This window comes from Eublepharis macularius, chromosome 7 (assembly GCF_028583425.1).
Source record: "Eublepharis macularius isolate TG4126 chromosome 7, MPM_Emac_v1.0, whole genome shotgun sequence".
Taxonomy (NCBI): domain Eukaryota; kingdom Metazoa; phylum Chordata; class Lepidosauria; order Squamata; family Eublepharidae; genus Eublepharis; species Eublepharis macularius.
Genome location: NC_072796.1, coordinates 44848820 through 44868268, shown reverse-complemented (window position 1 = coordinate 44868268; position 19449 = coordinate 44848820). Strand labels below are relative to the sequence as shown.

The 19449-nt window shown below is 44.9% G+C and overlaps 1 protein-coding gene across 2 annotated transcripts in view; it reads right to left on the bottom strand.

Moving 5' to 3' along the window:
* The window catches only part of SLC22A23 (solute carrier family 22 member 23), a 157130-nt gene extending 146500 nt beyond the window's left edge, over positions 1-10630 (bottom strand). For both annotated transcript variants that reach the window (XM_054984725.1, XM_054984726.1), the window contains exon 1: positions 9858-10630. In XM_054984725.1, coding sequence (XP_054840700.1) covers positions 9858-10430 — 573 coding nt within the window. In that variant the 5' untranslated portion in view covers positions 10431-10630. The remainder of the gene's footprint in view (positions 1-9857) is intronic.
* Positions 10631-19449: the final 8819 nt, after the last annotated feature.

Sequence of the window (19449 nt, the reverse complement as noted above, 5' to 3'; positions counted from 1 at the left end):
TGCCTTTCCTCATAGCTCAAAGCAGCCTAAAATGCAAGCCTTCAGTCATTATGTTCTGTCACAAATATGGGGAGAACATACAACCTGCCATTTTTCCAATACACACAATCACCATTTTGTGGTAAGGTAAAGGTAATCCCCCTGTGCAAGCACCGAGTCATTACTGACCCATGGGGAGACGTCACATCACGATGGTTTTTTGGCAGACTTTTTACGGGGTGGTTTGCCATTGCCTTCCCCAGTCATCTACACTTTACCCCCAGGAAACTGGGTACTCATTTTACCGACCTTGGAACGATGGAAGGCTGAGTCAACCTTGAGCCGGTTACCTGAACCTGGCTTCCACCAGGATCGAACTCAGGTTGTGAGCAGAGCTTGGGCTGCAGTACTGCAGCTTACCACTCTGTACCACGAGGCTCTTGCATTTTGTACCAATTTGTTGTACAATGCTCATATTTACAGCCCCAGTACATGCATAACAGAACCCATCACATGTATTATGTTCTCTTTGTACAAATGGTAAAATGTAAAGACTGAAAAAGGGCTATATAGAATGTCAACACCACTAATGGATTTCCCAGAGCATGTACTGTAACCCAAACACAAAACAGATAAAGTGACATTCAGTTCTGTCAGCATAACCGTATACAGGTGACAAGATAAGACAGAGCTCCATACAAGCATCAGGGCCTCTGAGCACTCTCTCTCTCTCTCTCTCTCACACACACACACACACACACTTTTTACTGACCCCAAGTATAGGACCATGTGGTAAAATGTACTTATTGATCAAATCTGTGTTTCACTCACACTCCATGAAAACTAGGGCAGTGTAAATGGAGTTGTCCTGACTTGGAGAGCCCAAGCAAGCCTGACCTTGTCAGATCTCAGAAAGTAAGCAGTGTAAGGGTCAAACCACACAAGACAAAATACAGTTGAATTACACTCAAATACACTTGAATTACAAAACACACCCGAATTACCTGTGTAATTCGAGTGTATTTTGTCTCATATGGTGAGACCCTCAGCCTTGGTTAGTAATTGGATGGGAGACCTCCAAAGAAGACCAGGGTTGCAGAGGCAGGCAATGGAAAACCACCTCTGTTAGTCTGTTGCCTTGAAAACTGCAGAAGGATGTGACTGGGCTTAGGACGGCGCTGATACTCTGCTAGAAGAGTATCTGCTCTAAAGAAGAGAGCTCTGACTCTCAAACGCTTACACCCTGAAAATCTTGTTGGTCTCTTAAGATGCCACTGGGCTCAAATTCTCCTGTTCTCCCACAACTGTAATAGCCATTTTTTGAGTGGCTATAATCATATTGTTTTCATATCATCCTATTCCTGGGAACATCCAGAATGGAATGGATTGCGTCTGTGTGTGGGGGGGGGGGGAGGGGGGTCCTGCTTGCATACTTGAACTCACACTTGGGCTGCATTTAGACATCTGCGGTTCAATTTTTTAAAAAACGCATGGACCTGGCTTGGGCTGGGTTTGCATGCGCACCTGGACCCTTCTCTTTTCCACCCTCCCACAAGTGCAATAATAGCAATGGTGCTTAAAAACTAGCTCCAATTTCCAGCAATGCACAAATGCAAGCAAATGGTTTGATGAGCATTAGTTTTGGGGATCTAGGTTTTGGGATCTTGGATCCCAGTTAGTGGAAGGAAAATCACTCCAGTTAAGCCACACACCTGCATTCACCCATCATGGATGACTGAAGTTAACATTAAAACCCCGTCACCATAAAGAAGGAGAAGTCAGGTAGATGTAAGAACTTGGTCACAAGCCAGGTTCATATGCAATGTCATGTTAATGTCAGAATAACGTGATGTTTGAATGCAGCCTTAGAGACAGCAACTAGCCCATCAAAATGCAGGGGCTCTTGCAAGAAAACAAATTTGATATTTGTGTGTAGGAAGAGCACTCTGCATTTTACCTACCGTGTTCATCTTTCCTGAAATTCTTTTATGCTATAATGAAGAAAGTTACATGAGCAGACTGATATCTTGGCTATAAAAATGTCCAAAGGAGGTTCTTAGTCCTTCCGCCCCCCAACCCACCCCCGCCAGTACAGCAGGCCAGTTCATTTTGCCACATCACAATAAAGTTTCCAAAGATTCCATGTTTGAATTGATAGATTATCTCCCCCTCCCTCATGGCATTTTAAAAAGGCTGCTCCTTGTAGCTGAAGTGGCCTGCCATAAAAAAATTATTTCTCTTGGTAATATTAATAACAGAAGCATTAGCTGTGTCAGTAACTAAACTGTGTTCAGCATTTATGTCACACACATTCTGCTCAAACAAGCCTATCTGCACCTTTGGTTACTGATACATAGTCCTGGGCAGACACTGCATTCCCAGTCTCTTCAGCCATAGCTGTGGGCCTGTGTTCTTCCTCCCCATCCCACTGACCCTCACCCTTGTGAATCTCCATCCCACTCTATCAAAGCACAATGACTTCTAGGAAGAGTTTTTGAAACCAAGCTTAAAATACAGTCTGGAAGCCCTGGCTAAAGCTAATCATGGTTACTATCATTCTTTGTATTAGGAAAGAGGGTAGAGACACTGGCAACCAAACTGGGTAGGGGTAAGAGGGACTCTCACCTGAAAATACCTATGCTCCAAGCTCAAACCCATCCCTCCAAAAATGTGCTTTAAGCCATTGGTTATCAACCATCAGGTGGGTTGCACAGAATTGCCAACACCTGGTGGGGCCTGGAGTGGTCCTGGAATCACAACTGATCTCCAGATTATGTAGATCCATTCCCCTGGAGAAAATAGCTGCTTTGGAGGGTGGAATTTATGTTATCACATCTCTACTGAGCTCCTTCCCAAGCACCACCCCCAAAACTTCATGACTTCCCCAAGTCAAAGCTGGCAATCCTGAGGTCGCAGAGCCTGATCTGTCATCAGCCCCTAAAAAGCTGCAATTTTTACACTTCTTTTCAGAAATACCTGCTAGTGTGCATGTGTATAAAAAGCAAGGATGCCATACTGTTTCTCCTTGCATGCACACTAAGAGCCAAACTACAAGTGATGCCTGACACTAGTTGGACACTTGTCAGCTTCCCTCAAGTTTTGATGGGAAATGTAGGCGTCCTGGTCTTGCAGCTTGGCTCTCCAACTGCTGTCCAATGGAATTTTCAACTGTCACTTGTCCAAGATTCCACCAAGCTGCCTATATTTCCCATCAAAACTTGAGGGAAGCTGACAAGTGTTCACTAGTGTCAGGTGTCTCTTGTAGTTTGGCTCTGGGAGGAGCAGCCAGACGGCGAGGTAAGATGATTCAGTAGTAGAGAAGATTCCTCTTTAGCACAGGCAGATTCAGACCCTGCTCTGTCCCTAAGGTTGCCAGGCATGTCTTGACTAGAGATGGGCACGAACCCAAATACAAACCAAAAAAACCCCATGAACCAGCCCGGTTCATGGTTCGTGAACCAGTGGTTCGTGGAAGCTCATTTCCACGAACTTCCACAAACTTGTCTACTGGTTCGTTTGGTTCGTATTAAAGGGGCAGTTTAAATGGCCATTTCCCCAGCTGATAGTTTAAATGGCCTTCCAGCTGATAGTTTAAAGGGACCTGCCGCTTGCAAGCGAGGGGCAGGAAGGCCGTTTTTGGCCTCTTCCACTGCTGCATGGGCCCGCAGAGCGGCGGAGGAGGCCAAAAACAGCCTTCCCGCCCTCACAGGAGGAGGGGGATAACATCATGGGCCCACAGGGCGGCTGGGCAGGGTAAGTGTGGGACTGGGGCTGGGGTTTGGGCCGTTTAAAGGGACCTGCCCCTTGCAAGGCAGGAAAGGGCCCTTTAAACTGTCAAATGCTCTTTTCCCTGCTGCTGCTAAGCGGCCAGAAAGGGGCATTTAAACCCCACGGACCACAAACCACAAACTGGTTCATGAACTTGTGCCAGTTTGTGGTTTGTGAAAACCCATGAACCACGAATCTCATGGTTCGGTTTTTTTGTGGTTTGTGCCCATGTCTAGTCTTGACAACCAATAGGAGTTGAGAAGGAGAATGGGCAGCACCATCAGTGACAGTGTGACTTGACTTGGGAAAACCATAGTTTCCAGCAATTTTTAATGTCACTTCTGGGATTTTCCCTGGAGTGACATCACACTGGGTCAACAGTGATTTTTTTAAAATTCTCTCCTACCAGTGCTCAGTCCCCCACTATAGTAGGAACCCTGGCAACCTTACCGGCTCTACCAAAGCTCTGCCTTGCCTTCTTTCTCTTTCTCCAGCCAGGCTACCCCACCAGTCAGTCCTCCAGTTCTAAGTGCATGCAACAAGTGAGGTCACAACCCTGGCACTTTATTTTCCGGTCACATGACCTTGATGTCATATGGCTTCCTGTCATGTGATCACAGCTGACTGGGTCCTATGTTGCCACCTGGACAATAAAAGTGAGTTCAGGATTTAAAGGGCCACTGCTTTAAGCAACAAAGAAGACCCCTACATGCAATATTAATATGTAATATTGAGAACCCTGAAACTGGTGCTATTAGGTAGGCTATCTTAAAAATGAGCAAGAACAGATGAAATAAAATTGGTCACAGACCCAGTAATAGCTGCAAGTATGTGTATCGCCACAAAATGGAAGTCTGTAATCTCACCATTGATAGACACGTCTGGAATATGGCATTGTTAACAAAGCTAATTTATTGTAAGGGGGAAGGAAAGGGCAATCAAAATAATAGATTTGTAAAGTACTGGATACTATTGATTGGCTATTGGAATATGATGGCTTCTGGAGAAAGTACAGCCTTATGTCTTATTTTCTCTGATTTAAATAAAATTATTATGCCTTGAAGCTTAAAGAGTCTTAGGGGGATGGGCAGCTGATCTTGGTAATACAGTGAGACAAATTCCAACCATTCACTCATGGAATATCACAAGTGGTGTTAACAAGCAGTCACAGTGTTAACAAAGGTTAGCATCCAGAAATAACACTACACCCTAGTTAACACAGACAAAAGAAGGAAGAGGAGATTTGCCACTGGAGAGGAATGGGGTAGGAAAAAAAACGGGTCCCCTGAGGCTGTATCATAGGGCCAAGCTAGAAGTGACGAGTTACACTTGAACGGCAAGTGAACAGACTCACATGTATTCCTCCCTGTTCACTTAGTGACTGAGTGGAGTGCAAGTGGAGCATAAGTGAACAGGGAGGACTACATATGAGGGAGTCTGTTCACTTGCCATTCAAGGGTAACTCGTCAATTCTAGCTTGGTCCTCAGCTGTTAAGTGATCAGGAATGTTATGTCTACATCAAGCCATTTTGGTGTTTCAGTGCCCTTGTGGCTGTGAACCTGTCAAGATGTTCTGTTTTGTACACCATTTTACTTTTTTTTTTTTTAAAGGCATGATGGATCCTTTACACACATTAAAGAAAAGCTGAAATGATTTTCAGTAAATCACAAGAAAGCATAAATGGCAAGAAAAGACAAGTGTCACTTGTTTCTGCCTGCCTACTTAGCAGCACAGTTAATCCAAACATACAGTTCCCAGGAGGAAACGGTTTGCTAAACGTTGGGGTTTGGGATTAAGGGAACTACAATAATGATGTAACAGTTTCACTTTGCACGACAGTTGTTTACTAAGATAAAGTTGGGAAGGCCGCCAAGACAAAACAGCCCTTCAATATTAGGGTAAATTAAACTGAAGTCATCTGCAAAAGGTGATTTCATATGCACGCAATACTAAACAGAGTTGCACCCTTCTATAACCTTTCAAGTCTGTTGGATTTAGAAGGGCGTAACTCTGCCTAGAACGGCACTGCCTACTAGTAAATGTGTTAACTATGTATGTAACAGTTTATTCATATGAGAGTGAATATCATTCACAGGCAGGGCTCATTTTGAGGGGGAACACACAGGAACGCAGTTCCGGCAGTTCCCCAAAGAGGTCACATGTCAGGTGGCCCTGCCTACCGGACTCTCGTCCATTTTGGGCCTGTTTCAGGCTGGATTGGGGCCGAAACGGCCTGGATCGGGCCTCTGAGGGGTGGTGGATCACTCTCCCACTCAGCAGCAGCCCGATCCTGACCATTTTGGGCCCCTTTTCGGCCATTTTCAGCCACTTTTTGCCATTTTGGGCCCAATTTCAGTCCTGAATGGCCAGAACTGGGTCCAAAACAGCCAGGATAGGTGATGTCAGGGGGTGTGGCATATGCAAATCAGTTATGCTAATGACATACTTCCGGTGATGGCAAGGGGTGTGGCATATACTGATGAGTTATGCTAATGAGTTATGCTAATGAGTTCCTCCTGCTCTTTTTCTACGAAATGACCCCTGCTCACAGGGGGCCTGGGATGGCAATCCTATGACCTCATTGGGCCCTAATTAGGAAGCATGGATAGGGTTTATACTGTATATCTTTCCTTTCCTTTGCATAGCACAATTTCTGCATTTCTAGCTTTTTGCCTTCATCAACTATCTTCCTAGTCTGTTTATTACCACAGATTTAGGATGGAGGAAGATGATTGTTTGAAAGAGCAGCCTGCTGCTCAGGATGTCTGCCTTCACCCCACTTTGATAAAACTTGCAAAACCCGTTTGACCAAGAGGAGCAAGCAGGACAAAAGAAATGTGAAGCCAGAGTCATGCGAAGCAGAAGCCTCTCAAATCTCTTTCATAGGTCTTAATCTTAAGAACTATTGTCTGCCTGAAGGGTGGTGACAATCCACAACACCTTCACTCCACAGAACTCTTGAATCAACAGACTATAGACTTAAGAGAGCATAGCAAATATGTCTCAGCCCCCCACCTCCCACAATAAACAGAAGACTAAGTTTTCAAGTTACGTTATGCCTATTGATGACCCTGTTTTAATTTGATTTGAATATGATTTAACTTAATTTTAATTTGATTTAATTTTTCCATTGCAGAAAAAATGCTGCCACAGAAAAGGTATGGCAAATATTTCAACAGCTACATACCTACACAGCCGAGCAGCTTCCATTCTCCTGTTTCAACTGAAAACTAAAGGCCTATCCCCCAAATCCATGCCAAACCTCCAGGGCAGAAATATGTTTTCCAGCACGGGTGATGAGAGGAAGAAGTATTACTTCCAATGGAGGGAAAAGACTGAAGGGAAAGGCATTTAGTTGGCCACTATGGGAAACGGATGCTGGAATAGTAGGCTGTTGGTCTAACCCAGATGTTTTCTTATGTTCTTACAAAAGTGAGCCAGGCTGGCTTCACATACACCTGAAGTTCTTTCTTTGTGGAGATCAGCTCATGTAGGAAAAAGCCAAATACACAGCACATGTGAGGAACAGTGCAATTTATATTACCACAAAGTTAGGAAGCTGCTGTATGCGTTTCCCAACCCACCTAAAGTAACAGAGAAAGAGTTTCTTCTAAATCAGAGTGTAGGAGGAAAATGTCATGGATGAAATGGCTCAGAGGGAGGATCCAGATGTTTCACAAATGACACCTCTGTTAAAGATGTTGCAAAACTCACCCAACATGCAATCTCTTTAACACTGCAATCCTAAGAGGAGTTACACCCTTCTAAGTCCATTTAACACTGTAGGCTAAGGTAGGTGTAACAGTACATAGGATTTCAGAATTCTTGGGCCTCTTTTGCTCAAAAGTGCTTCTGAAGGTGCTCCTCTCACATATTCCTTGGCAAGCTGCAAGTCAAAAGCAAGCAGAAACCTTGTAATGGCGCCTACTCATAATATTGTCTATCCCTGTCTTCTGCCAACAAATGAAGACTTTTTTCAGATTGTTTGGCATTCCCTCAATGATTCCCTCCTTCCTGCCTTATGTTCTAATTGTTGTTGCGTGAGGAGAGAAGAAAAGTGGGATATAAATATTTTAATAAATAATGTATTTATTTTTGTTCTGGTTTTATGACGTATTCCTATAATGCCATGTTTTAATTGTTAGTCACCTTGGAGGCAATTGTTTGTAAGTAAATAAAGCAATATATTGAGCTCCTCAACCTACTGTTTCAGTGTCACAGAACAGGAAAGGAAAAACTGGCAATGCTAGAAGTTCTGCACATCTCATGAGCCCAGATGGCAACACATTAAGAATTCCTCTCAAAACACAGGATACAAAAACATGAGCATCCCTAATACATCAGCTCAGAATCTGCCCAGTAGCTCAGAGCTCTTTTAATCATGCTAATTTTCTCACATTTTAAATTAATCATGCACCAACTTGCCTCTCATTGACAAACACTTAACCTACCTAATAGGAAGAGGCTCACTCTACAGCAGGTAATCCATTATTGAACTATCAAATGAATAGGTAATAACTCTATCTGTTGCTTGAGAAATATAGACAAACGGAATCCACATCTACAAGAACACTGAAACATACATCAAGGAAGGAGATAAGGTTTCTGAAGCCTGCAATACTGGCAGAGAGGGAGGACAGAAACATCTTCTTACCATAAACATCTGTCAAACATGGATCAGGTACTGCTGATCTGTGACGGAAAGGAGGTGTAGATCAGCATCTCCTTGTATTAAGATTCAAACCTGGATCACCAGGAGTTGTAAAAAGACCACAAAAATAGATGTTGCCCTCTTATGGACTGAAAACATGCCAAGAGCTGCAAACAGGACAGAGAGAAAGCACATTGCCTCTCTAGAAAGTAGACCTTTGGATATCCTCATGTGACATCACAGTCCTCCCTGTTGGTGGGTTGGGGGTGGGGTGGGAAGTATATTTCAATCTGTGCAGGCACTTATGTCTGTACATCGTAAGGCACACCCTTTAGAATAAACCTTACAGAATTAGCTACAGTTCTATTGTTTAGTAGCAAGTCTACAATATAATTTTCCAGCATTTGCAAATATGCTATTAAAGCAAAGAAAAAGGCACCTAGCTTTCCTTTATTATTTAGTTATTTAAAATATTTATTATACCTCATTGATTTGGACTCAAGGTAGCTAACAAAGCAACAACAAGGTAAAAACACATAAAGCGTATTCCCACAGATGTAACCCCCTCCCCAGTGGATACCGCCAAAATTCTCATGAGACAGTTTATGTAATAAGCCTTTTAAAAAAAAATCTTTAGCCAATACACTGCATAAGTATGCACAAAGTATGCACATATCCCTGTCAATGCTTGTCCACCTACTTTGCTTACTATTCGATGTGCCTTCTCCTGTTCAGCACCCAAACATGTCGCTTCTCCACCATAAGAGGTTGAACAGACCTGTGGTCCACCTAGTCCAGCATTGTGTCTCATCCAATGACCAACCAATGGCCCTAGAGGGCCAACGAATAGTGCACAGAGTCCAAGGCCTTCCTTTGATGTTTCCTCCTAGCACTGATATTCAGAGGTTTATGCCTCTGAACATGGAGGTTTCAGTTTAGTCATGGTAGCTAGTACACATCAATGGCCCTCTCCCCCATAAATCTGTCCGGTCCCCTTTTAAAGCTATCTATGCCTGTAGCCATCACTACATCCACTGTAGCAAATTCTGTAATTTAATCACTCTTTTAAGTGAGGACTGGAAAGGGCTTTTAGACAGTTCTGTTATTTAAATCAGTCCCCAGACCTGGTATTGACAAGGGGTTCAGGGAACCCAGCCCTGGCTGAAATTAAACCATGTGCCACCAAGGAGACCCAAAATTAGATGACCTTTGCAGCCCTGCAATGGAAACAGATCGATAAAGTCTCTCACATTCCCATACACCAACCTCAGTGGTACAGCACATATTTGGGCTGCGGAAGGTCGGAAGGTCCCCATTTCAACCTCTGGCACTGCCACCTTCACAGACCTCGGTTATCACGGCTACCAGTCAAAGGAGACGATACTGGGCTAGACCTGCCAAGGGCTTGACTCGGTACAAGAAAGCTTCAAGCCCTGGTAAACATGTGGGCTTCCTTACCTTGCTCACTACATTCTGTTCCAGGCCGGCCGTGATCGCATAATGCCGTTCGCTGCACTGGCATTGACTGATGTTCTTTCCCGCCGGCGTGGGCAGCTCCGGGGCTGCCAGCATCCCTCTGCTATAGCTGTGGTTGTAGCCGTGGCTGGTGGCGAGCCCGCCGGCGGGCAGATGCGGGTGCCCCGTCCAGTTCCCTCGCCCATCCGTGCCCTTGCACCAATAGCTCGGCTGGTCCAAGAGGAAGCTGTCCGAGAACTGACTGAAGCCGATGAACAGCGCCGGGATCCAGGTGAGCAGGACGAGGGTTTTCTGCTGCCCACCGCCCAGCCCCCCCAGGAGAGGCAGCACTGAGCCATCGTAATCCAGGAGCAGGGGGCTGCAGGAGCCGGCGAGAGGCGGCGGCGGCGGAGAGGGAGGCGGCGGCAGGCTCTGGATCTCCGCCGCCAGACCCCCTGCAGGGGGTGCGGCTGTCGCTGCAGCGGCAGGGACCGCCTCCCCGGGAGGCAAGGAGCCGTTCTCTTCGGGCACTTGCCGGCCTTCGCCACCCTCCTCTTGGCGCCGGTCTATCGCCATCCGACAGGAGGAGGAGGAGGCAGCCGGGGAGACTCACATAAAGAGGGCCGGGGGTGGCGCGCGGCGCGTTCCGACAGCAGCTCTCGGCGCCGCGCCAGCCGAGGCTTTCCGAGCCGGTTGGGAGGAGGAGACGGGCTGCCCTGCGGGAAACTCCGCCGACACACACCTAGGTGTGCGCGTCGACCTAGCGCGATCTCTGCCTCTCGCCTCGCCACACGTCAAGGCGCGCCCATTTTCTTTCACCGCCCCCCAGCCCCGCTTCCCCTGCGCGGCCAAAAAGGAAAACCTTCCTTCGTGTGTTTCCTCCTAGCTGCGCGAAGCCCGGCCGCCGGCGGTCGGAGTTAAGCGGTCCCCTTCTGCTCAGCGGGGAGCCGGGGCGCACGGGTGGGATTCCCGGGACCGGCTGCTCGAGGTCTCTTGCCAAGCCCGCTTGCCATACATCGGGCTCGGCCAGAGGACGATTCCCCCTTCCTGGGCGCGGAGGGAAGAGCCGCATCCGCCGTGCCCGGCCGAAGCCGGCTCCAGTGCGCAGCAGCGGCGCTTTCTCCTCTCTGCCTTTGCCCCCTCTGGTTTGCGGCTGCAGATCGCCTCGGCTGTCGGGAAGGAAGAGGCTTCGCGGCGCCTCGCCTCCCCGAAGCCTCCTTTGGCTCTCAACCTGCAGGCCCAACCCTCTGCCCCAGCGCCCGCCTCCGTCTCCTCCTCTCCAGGAGGTAAAGGTAAAACCGGCAGCCGCAGCACCTGCTCCTCCTCCTCCTCTCCTGCCGAACAAAACCGAGGCGGCCGCTCGGCTCCCCCTACAGGGAAGCAGAGGAACGCCTCCTCCCGCAGCGGAGCCAACGGCGGAAGGAGTCCCAGCGGGAGAGCCTGCCAGCGCCCTGGGAGCTTTGGCCGAGGGCCCGGAGGGGGAGGGGGAGGGGGAGGGGGGGCGCCGGAACTGAGCACGACCCGCTTACCCCGGGGTTGGTTTGCAGAGCAATGTCTCGCCCTCCCCTCGCCCCCCCCCCCAAAAAGAATGTGGGTCGCAGCGAGCAAGACTTGCCGCTTCAGCCTGTGCCTACTCTCTCCACAGTAAGCCCCGCTGAGTTCAGCGGGACTTACTCTTCGGTAAGTAGGCAAAAAGTTGTAAGCTTTTGCCCTTCATATCTAAGGTCACCCCTACATTACACACGTCTGACCTTATCCCATCGTTTGAGAAGAGGTATGCTCCCTTCGACCACACAGAAGGGAATACCTCTTCCAAAATGAGCCAACTGTGGCACATGGGCACATAATCCTAAAAACTGTGTCCATGTGCAAGATTAATTTATTAATACTTATTTAATAGCACAGCAGTCATAACAGATACCTGCAGCTGGAAACATAGAAACATAGAGCTGGAACAGACCCAAGGGTCATCTATTCCAACCCCCAACACAATGCAGGAAATTCACAGCTACCTCCCCCATTAGCCCCCACCCCAGTTACCACTGCTCTATGCCCAGAGAAGGGCAAAGAGTGCCCCTGTTTGGAAACAGCAGCTCCTATCATAGGAGAATGCTTGGCTCAGAACCTCCTAACATTTTGTGGAACCTTTTTGTGACTGAACCAAGCCCTTGTGTCAGCCACTTTGTAGTGGTAGCTAGTACTTCTTCTCAAAAGTCCAGAAGTGCCCTGAGGTTTGACAAGGTCAGAGAGAAGTGAAACAGAACATTCAGCTTGTGCTGAGACCCGGTGTCAAGTCCCCCATCAGCCAGTAATTGGTGGGTGATGTTAGGCAAGCCGCGCGCTCTAATGCTAGTTTACCTCTTAAGGTTGTTGCAGTGATCAAATGTTTAAATGCTACATCACCCCAAGTTTCATGAAGGAATTATAACAACAACAACATTCGATTTATATACCACCCTTCAGGATGACTTAACACCCACTCAGAGTGGTTTACAAACTATGCCATTATTATCCCCACAACAAAACGCCCTGTGAGGTGGGTGGGGCTGAGAGAGCTAGAAGCTGTGACTGACCCAAGGTCACTCAGCTGGCTTCAAGTAGAGGAGTGAGGAATCAAACCCGGTTCTCCAGATTAGAGGCCCGTGCTCTTAACCACTACACCAAACTGTGATAGACAGATGTGAGCAACCAAGTAAGAAAAGATAGAATCAATACATTCCCTGTCTTTAAAAAAAAAAAAAGTTCTGAAATACAATGTTGGAGTCATAAAAACTGTGAGTTACAGCTCTGGATTGGTTTCAGATGGGCAGCTGTGTTGGTCTACAATAGAAGAGCAAGATTCAGGTCCAGTAGCACATTAAAAACCAACTAGATTTCCAGAGTAGGAGCTTTTGTGAGTCAGAGCGCCCTTCCAGAGCAGCTCTGGACTAGGTGACCAGTTGGTTCCTATCCAGCGCAGGCCAAAAAGGACACACATAATGAACCAAATGTTCTAAATAATTAAATCTCCATTTGTAGCCTCCCTTTCTTGCTGAGATTCAAGGTGGATTACGCAATTAAAACAATGTAAGAACAATTTATAACATTCAGTCTTGTGTTTTAAGCCTCACCAAGAAAGGTGGACTATAAATGAAGTAAACAAATAGTTAAACTGAATAAAAAGGTATAATGCAAACAATGCAAAAGTGCTGAACGACAAAACTGCAGTATTCTGTATTCCCATATCACTCAACCCCTCTGGGAAAATGTATTTATTTCTTTACGACATTTTTATTCTGCCCTTCCTCCAAGGAGCTCAAGGCAGCATATACTCATTTCCCCTCCTCTATTGTACCATTACAACAATCCAGCGAAATAGGTTAGGCTAAGAGAGAGCGGCTGGCCCAAGCTCACCCATGGCAAAGCTGCATTGTGTCTCCTAGTTCTACTGGGAAAATATTAAAACAAGATAAATGCTGAGGATCAATTGTGTTCTTCTGTTGGTCTTGGTCTTCTTCCCATCTTATGCCAGTGCATCTGCCTACAAGACCAGCCTAACATTATTGCAGTGCCAGTGTCACATTGTAGTCTGTATCTGACACTATGCTCTGGAAAAAATGGCATCTCAAGCACTTTCCTGTTGGCACACCAGAAGTATTAACACTGGACCATATATAGGATTTGAAGAAAAACTCAGTACAATCTGAGGCATTTTATTGGGATAGTCCCTGATATTTAATTCTCTCTTTGACCAGCAAATAATTTAAAGTTGCAGTTCTAGGCATGTTTACTTGGAAGTAAGCCCCATTGAGCTGGACAAGATTGGACTTGCATGAGACATCTTTTATTTAGAGGAATGTCCCATATAACCAGAGACAAAAGAAGAATCCTGTGGCACCTTAAAAGACTTAAAAAAATATTGTAACAAAGTTTTGTAAACCACAAGACAGATTATCACATCTTCATAGAAGCAACCAAATGTGCCGTTTTAGAACTTTGTGTTTCACTGTACTCCAGAGAAAAAATATCTCAGCACCACAGTCTGGCAAACTCCTGCACACATGAGTCAAAGGAGAAACAGAATCCCCTTTCACCACCAAAGAATCCACCTTATCTGCCTCCTAAGCAGTTGATTTATATCATGCTTTTCTTCCTGGTGAGAAACCTAAAGCAGCTCAACATTGTTCACTCCTCCATTTTGTCATTTCAACAAACCTGTGAGGTAGATAGAGTGATAGGCCTAAAGTCACCTAGTGAGTTTCCATAGCCAAGTGGGGATTAGAACTTGGTTCCTCCATAGCCTAGTCTGACGCTCTAATGTAGGGGTCCCCAGCCTTTTTGAGCCAGCAGGTGCCTTCGGGATTCTGACATAGGGTGGTGGGTGCAGACACACAATGGCTGCTACAGGAGGTGGAGCCAACCACAAAATGTCAGGGAATGAGTTTATGCATAACTCTAATAGTAAATCTTCAACATCTTCAGGCAGTAGCTTTGTTTAACATAATACCTTTTAAAATGAGCATATTGTTCAAAAGGGTTTTTTTTGTTTACCCACCACTTAACTTCAGTCACATTTTTAAAAACCTGCTCAGCCAATCAATCTCCAATAACCAACAGAAACCCTGCTGGGAAGAAGCCAAATCTTGCCTTACCCACTTTCTAAAAACATTTGGTGGGCACCAAGGTGTCTGTGGGTGCCTTGCCCTAACTATTCAATAAGGTAGATATATTTCAGTAAAGTAGAGATAAGTCCCACAAATGTAGCTGGGGCTGACTATGTATAAATAGATATTTGTATGTAGAAAACAACGGAATATTCCCATTCTATCTACTAGGAGCATTGACTTGAAAGTAAACAAGTCACCAAGAGCTTTAGTAATGAAAAAACACAAACATTACTTCGTTGTTGAATGCAAGTGTGAGAAATTGAGTCACAAGACCACCTCCAGCGGCTGCAAAGAGGAAGATTAGATAAATGAACTGAAATAGAAGCTATGAGCGGGGTGGTGTTGTAGAAAAAAACGGCAGCCTTGCAATGTAAGGAAGGGGGAACAAGGGAAAGCAACATAGTAGAAAGGGCCTTCGCATAACTGTGAAAGGCACAGTTAAAACTAAAAGTTAGGAATCAGACTGTATAATACCTTCCAACAACAGGGGTGGTATTGTACCACATGTATCAATTTGAATAGCTCTGGCATATTTTGGGATAAATACTTTTGGGGCAGTCACCTCTCCTGGGGGATAACTGTAACAATCAGCAGTTGCTCACTTAAATGGATTCATTTATTGGCTAGTGTGTAGATTCAGGCTGCAATCTGAGAAAAGCTCTTTTGTGCACTGGGGGACTAAATTTCAAGCAAACACGTGTAGGATTGAGGCTGTCCTATAAAAAACCAGCCCAGTGGTACCTCTTCCCCCACCTCTGCCTCCAGTCCAAAGTTTATTAATAACTGGTTGTTCCAGTTCTTTAAAAAAAAAAGGACAAGTGATTGCCTATTTCCTGTAGTGCATCATCCACACCTTTACAATAACAGCTGCCCTTTTTGTGCTTTCTCTCCCCGTTTCGATATAGGAACCCACACATTTAAGGCTGCCCCCTCCTCCCATATATTCACTCAACACTTTTTATTCCTGCAGATTATTTTTACTGCTCATTCTGATTGGGTGACAGCAGCTGGATATCTTTACAACTGTTTGTGGCCTTTACTGCTTACCAGTTTCCAAGTGTTGCTGTTCCAAAAATAAAGGGAACTGGACCAGCATGGCCCACATCAAGGCCAGAAACCCACTCTCCAAACCACTGCTATTTGCAATAGAACTGGATTCAGTGTCTGTGTGCTACAGGGTGCAATAGTAATCTTTGTCCTGTTCTTCACTCTGGGCTTGTGGTCCTTGCACGGCCTCAGGATTTGTCAACGATGTGTTTGCAGCATGCTACTCACACACTGCCAGGCTGTAGAATTCATTTCTCTTTTGAGGGTCCACTTACTTTTTCTTTACATTATCACAGACTGGAGAGTTGTCAGTTGGCCTGGTGAAAAAAGTCCTGCCTCCTTAACAGAAATGTAATGAATAAAAACAAAAATGGGAGTTGAAGCTTTTAGTGGCACAGAGGTAAATGACATCACTTGGTAAATTAAGTTCCCCATTAAACTTCAATGAAAGGGGCAGGACATTTTTTTCCTCTTCAGGCCAGCAGGCAACCCTAATGGGGTAATTGTGTGTCAGGAAGGACATCTTGTGTGGATGTGAATTGGCTTGCTGCTCCTTGCCATGTTGGTAATCCTTGTTTATTTTGCCTATGGGATTATACTTTGCTAGGAGTTTGAGGCAACGTTGTACAAAAACAAAGATTATGAAACTAATAGCATGGATAAGATATCAACTAACATTGCATTGTTTACATCACTTTCACATGATTCACCTCCAGTTTTGCTTCCGACTAGAGGTGGGCATGGACTGGAAAAACCTCATGGACCATTGGCCCATGGTCCATTGCATTTCATGGACCACGAACTTTTCACAGACCCGCCCCATTCACAGACTGGTTCATTAGCCCATGGTTCATCACTTCCGGAGGCCCTGGGACTGCTCCTTTCACACTCAGAGATGCCAAACTTGCAGCAAGGCTTCAGCAGGCTCCAGCCACCTTCCAAGTTTGGCCAAGATTGCATTTCGGAGGTCCAAGTTATAGACCACCCCCCCAATGTGGCCACCCCCAGGAAGCTTCCAGTAGATACTAGGAGTTGCAAATGCCAATTGACTTGCATTGGCTTGCAACACCAAAAAGTTGCAGTGAAGCAAAATCAAACAGAAAAGGATGGGGGAAGAGCCCCCTCACTTACCACACAGACACCTTCCCAGCTGTTGCCTAGGGAATTAATTCTTGCTCTTTGTTTGCATAGAGAAGAATGGGAGTTCTCTGGTTGGCAGCCAGAGCTGCCTATCAAAGTTTTGAGGGCTGGATTGGTATATTCCAAGGGCTGCAGAAGGTCTCTGGACATCCCCTCTGTTGCCTAGGGAATTGATAGATTGATGCCAGGATGCCTGGACTCATGGACCATGGGCCGATGGACCGGCCCAAATGGACCAAAGTTCGTGAAAAATGTGGTTCCACAAACCGCGTGTTCGCGAACCACGAACTGGGCCAGACCATGTCAAATTTAGGTCTATTTTCCGGTCTGTGCCCACCTGTACTTCCGGCCTTTGTGAGTCACAAGTATATCACTTCACTTGCCATGCCTAGAGTGACTTCCACGTGGTAACGATTATGCCCCACTGAGGTCCCTCCCCTCCTGAAACCCCTTCCATACCAGGCACCACCCCGCAAATCTCCAGGAATTTCCCAACTAGAACCTGACAATCCTAACGCACCGTGATGCTGTACAGAAGCAGGTTTTTAAAAAAACAGCTTCTCATTAGTACCCAAGCAAAAACAGTCTGGAAGCAACCTAGGATCTTTGGGGCTTTATCAGCGCAAGTAGATAACTAAATTCTACTATCTGACTCTAACAGACTATACCTATCTGACTATAGTCGCTATCTGACTATAACAGGATGTGGTCTGGTCCCGTGTGATTAGTCCTTGGTAGAGGATAGAATCAGACTGTATAGTTTATTGGGCAGCCTTCACAAATTAAGAAGAACGAAAGATTTACAGGTATGTAAATGCTATTTCACTTACGCTTCCCTGAAAAAGTAAACAGCCATAGTCAAATCCTTAGCTCACATTCCCTATATATGCCAGACATGTGCTAGGAAAGTGAGAGCCTTCACCTGGGACTGGTTTTTACAATGCAAACAGAATCCCTTTGCACTAAAGAGGAAGTTTTCTGTGGAATGTGAAAAAAATCAAGAGAAGTCTGTTGGGTGTGAATTCTAGTATCAGAGATGGCCTCTTCTACACAACCAGAACTATTGGAGAATTGTCTAAATATAACACCTTGTAAATCCAGCACAACAAAACTAAAGGCTTGTGAAGTCATTAATCAAAATACCCATAAGAAATACAAATCACAACCAACCTACCAGAAAGGCAAGTTTTGTAAATCTGAAGAGAATGGGCTTTATTCCTTCTCATAAATCATAAATGTGACCCAGATGGGACTAGCATCAGTTTGAGCTTACAAGGAAGTTTTCAACGGTACCTGGTTAATACACGTTGCAAGTTCATTCACATTGTTCTTCTTAAGGTATACTTCGAAGAGATGACATCTGTGGAGTGGCCTTTATAATACCGGTATGTGTTGAGCTAACAATAGTAATTGTAGACTTCCTTACATGGTGGACACATTCGTTTGTATTTCCAATGTTTGTGACCAATTTTGTTTTCCTCACATCATGGATAGTAAGCTTTTGGCCTGAGATTGTGGTTATTGTTTGGAATTTCTCTTCCCTCCTAAATTAAACTGATTAAGCAAACTGTTTTCTTACAAATATGTCTGAAAAGTCTTACTTTAAGTCCCAAGATGTGGTTGGAAGACACATGAGACAGCAATCTTGCGGAAGCTAAGCAGGCCTGTATCTAGTCAGTGCCTAGATGGGAGACCTTCAGCATAACGTATGCATATACCCCCCTTGAGTTCTGTGTGGAATAAAATTGGGTTATAAATGGAAATAAATAGAAGTATTTGGGATTAATCTCTTCGGTTTAAAGCATAAAGAATTGTCATTTCATTCCCTTAAATAAAAAGGTTATCCAATGTAACATTTAAGGTTGAAGAAAATCAATTTTTAAAAAATCAATGCTGAAAGTTCAACTCTGCTCTTGATACATTAAAAATATAGTCATTTTTATATTGTTATAAATTATCTAACATTTGGAATTTTCCACAGAGTGAGTTATTAACCAGAAGGAACCAACTTAAATGTCAAGTCTGATTAAGTGTATAATAAAAGACAGAAAGTTAGACAGGCAGGTTATAGTAAGAGCAATGGAAGAGGAGGGAATGAAGCTAGAAAAGCAAGCAGACACTCTTTTTTCTTTCCCGGACATTCACACTTAACATCCATACGTTTATAGTCTGTATTGTGGAGGATTTCAGTTGTAAACCAATAGTTGGATAAAAAGCAGGATATAAATATATCCAAGTCAAAACAGAAAGACCAGACTGACTAAAGAAAAGGGATTTTGGAGACTCTCCAAGAACACCTACAGTGGGGAAATCTGAACATTCACCATCTCTCTAATCTTACCAACACTGGTGAAAAAAGGACCTAACCTTCCATTTTGTATTTCAGGTTAATTTGCTTCTCCAGGTACAGCTTTTTTGACAATAATAAGCATCACAATTTGATAGTCTCAAGGAATCTGGGACCATGTTTTGATTCTGGTTCTTCCACAATATTGGTAGGACTTGAACGGGGGATTTTTTAAAAAGATGTTTTTGGTAAAGGTAAGTATGCTAATATGAAATCCCAAATCTGGTAAAAAACATTAAAAGAAACCTTGTATTATAATATAAAACAGTAGTTTTGGATTATACGGTAACCTCTCATACTGCAAACTTCTTTAGAATCCTCAAAAGGGCACCATGTTTTTTAAAAAAAACCCAAAATGTATGTACCTCCATTCTAGTGTGAGCATTTATGCAGCTGGCCTAGGGCTCCAAATTAC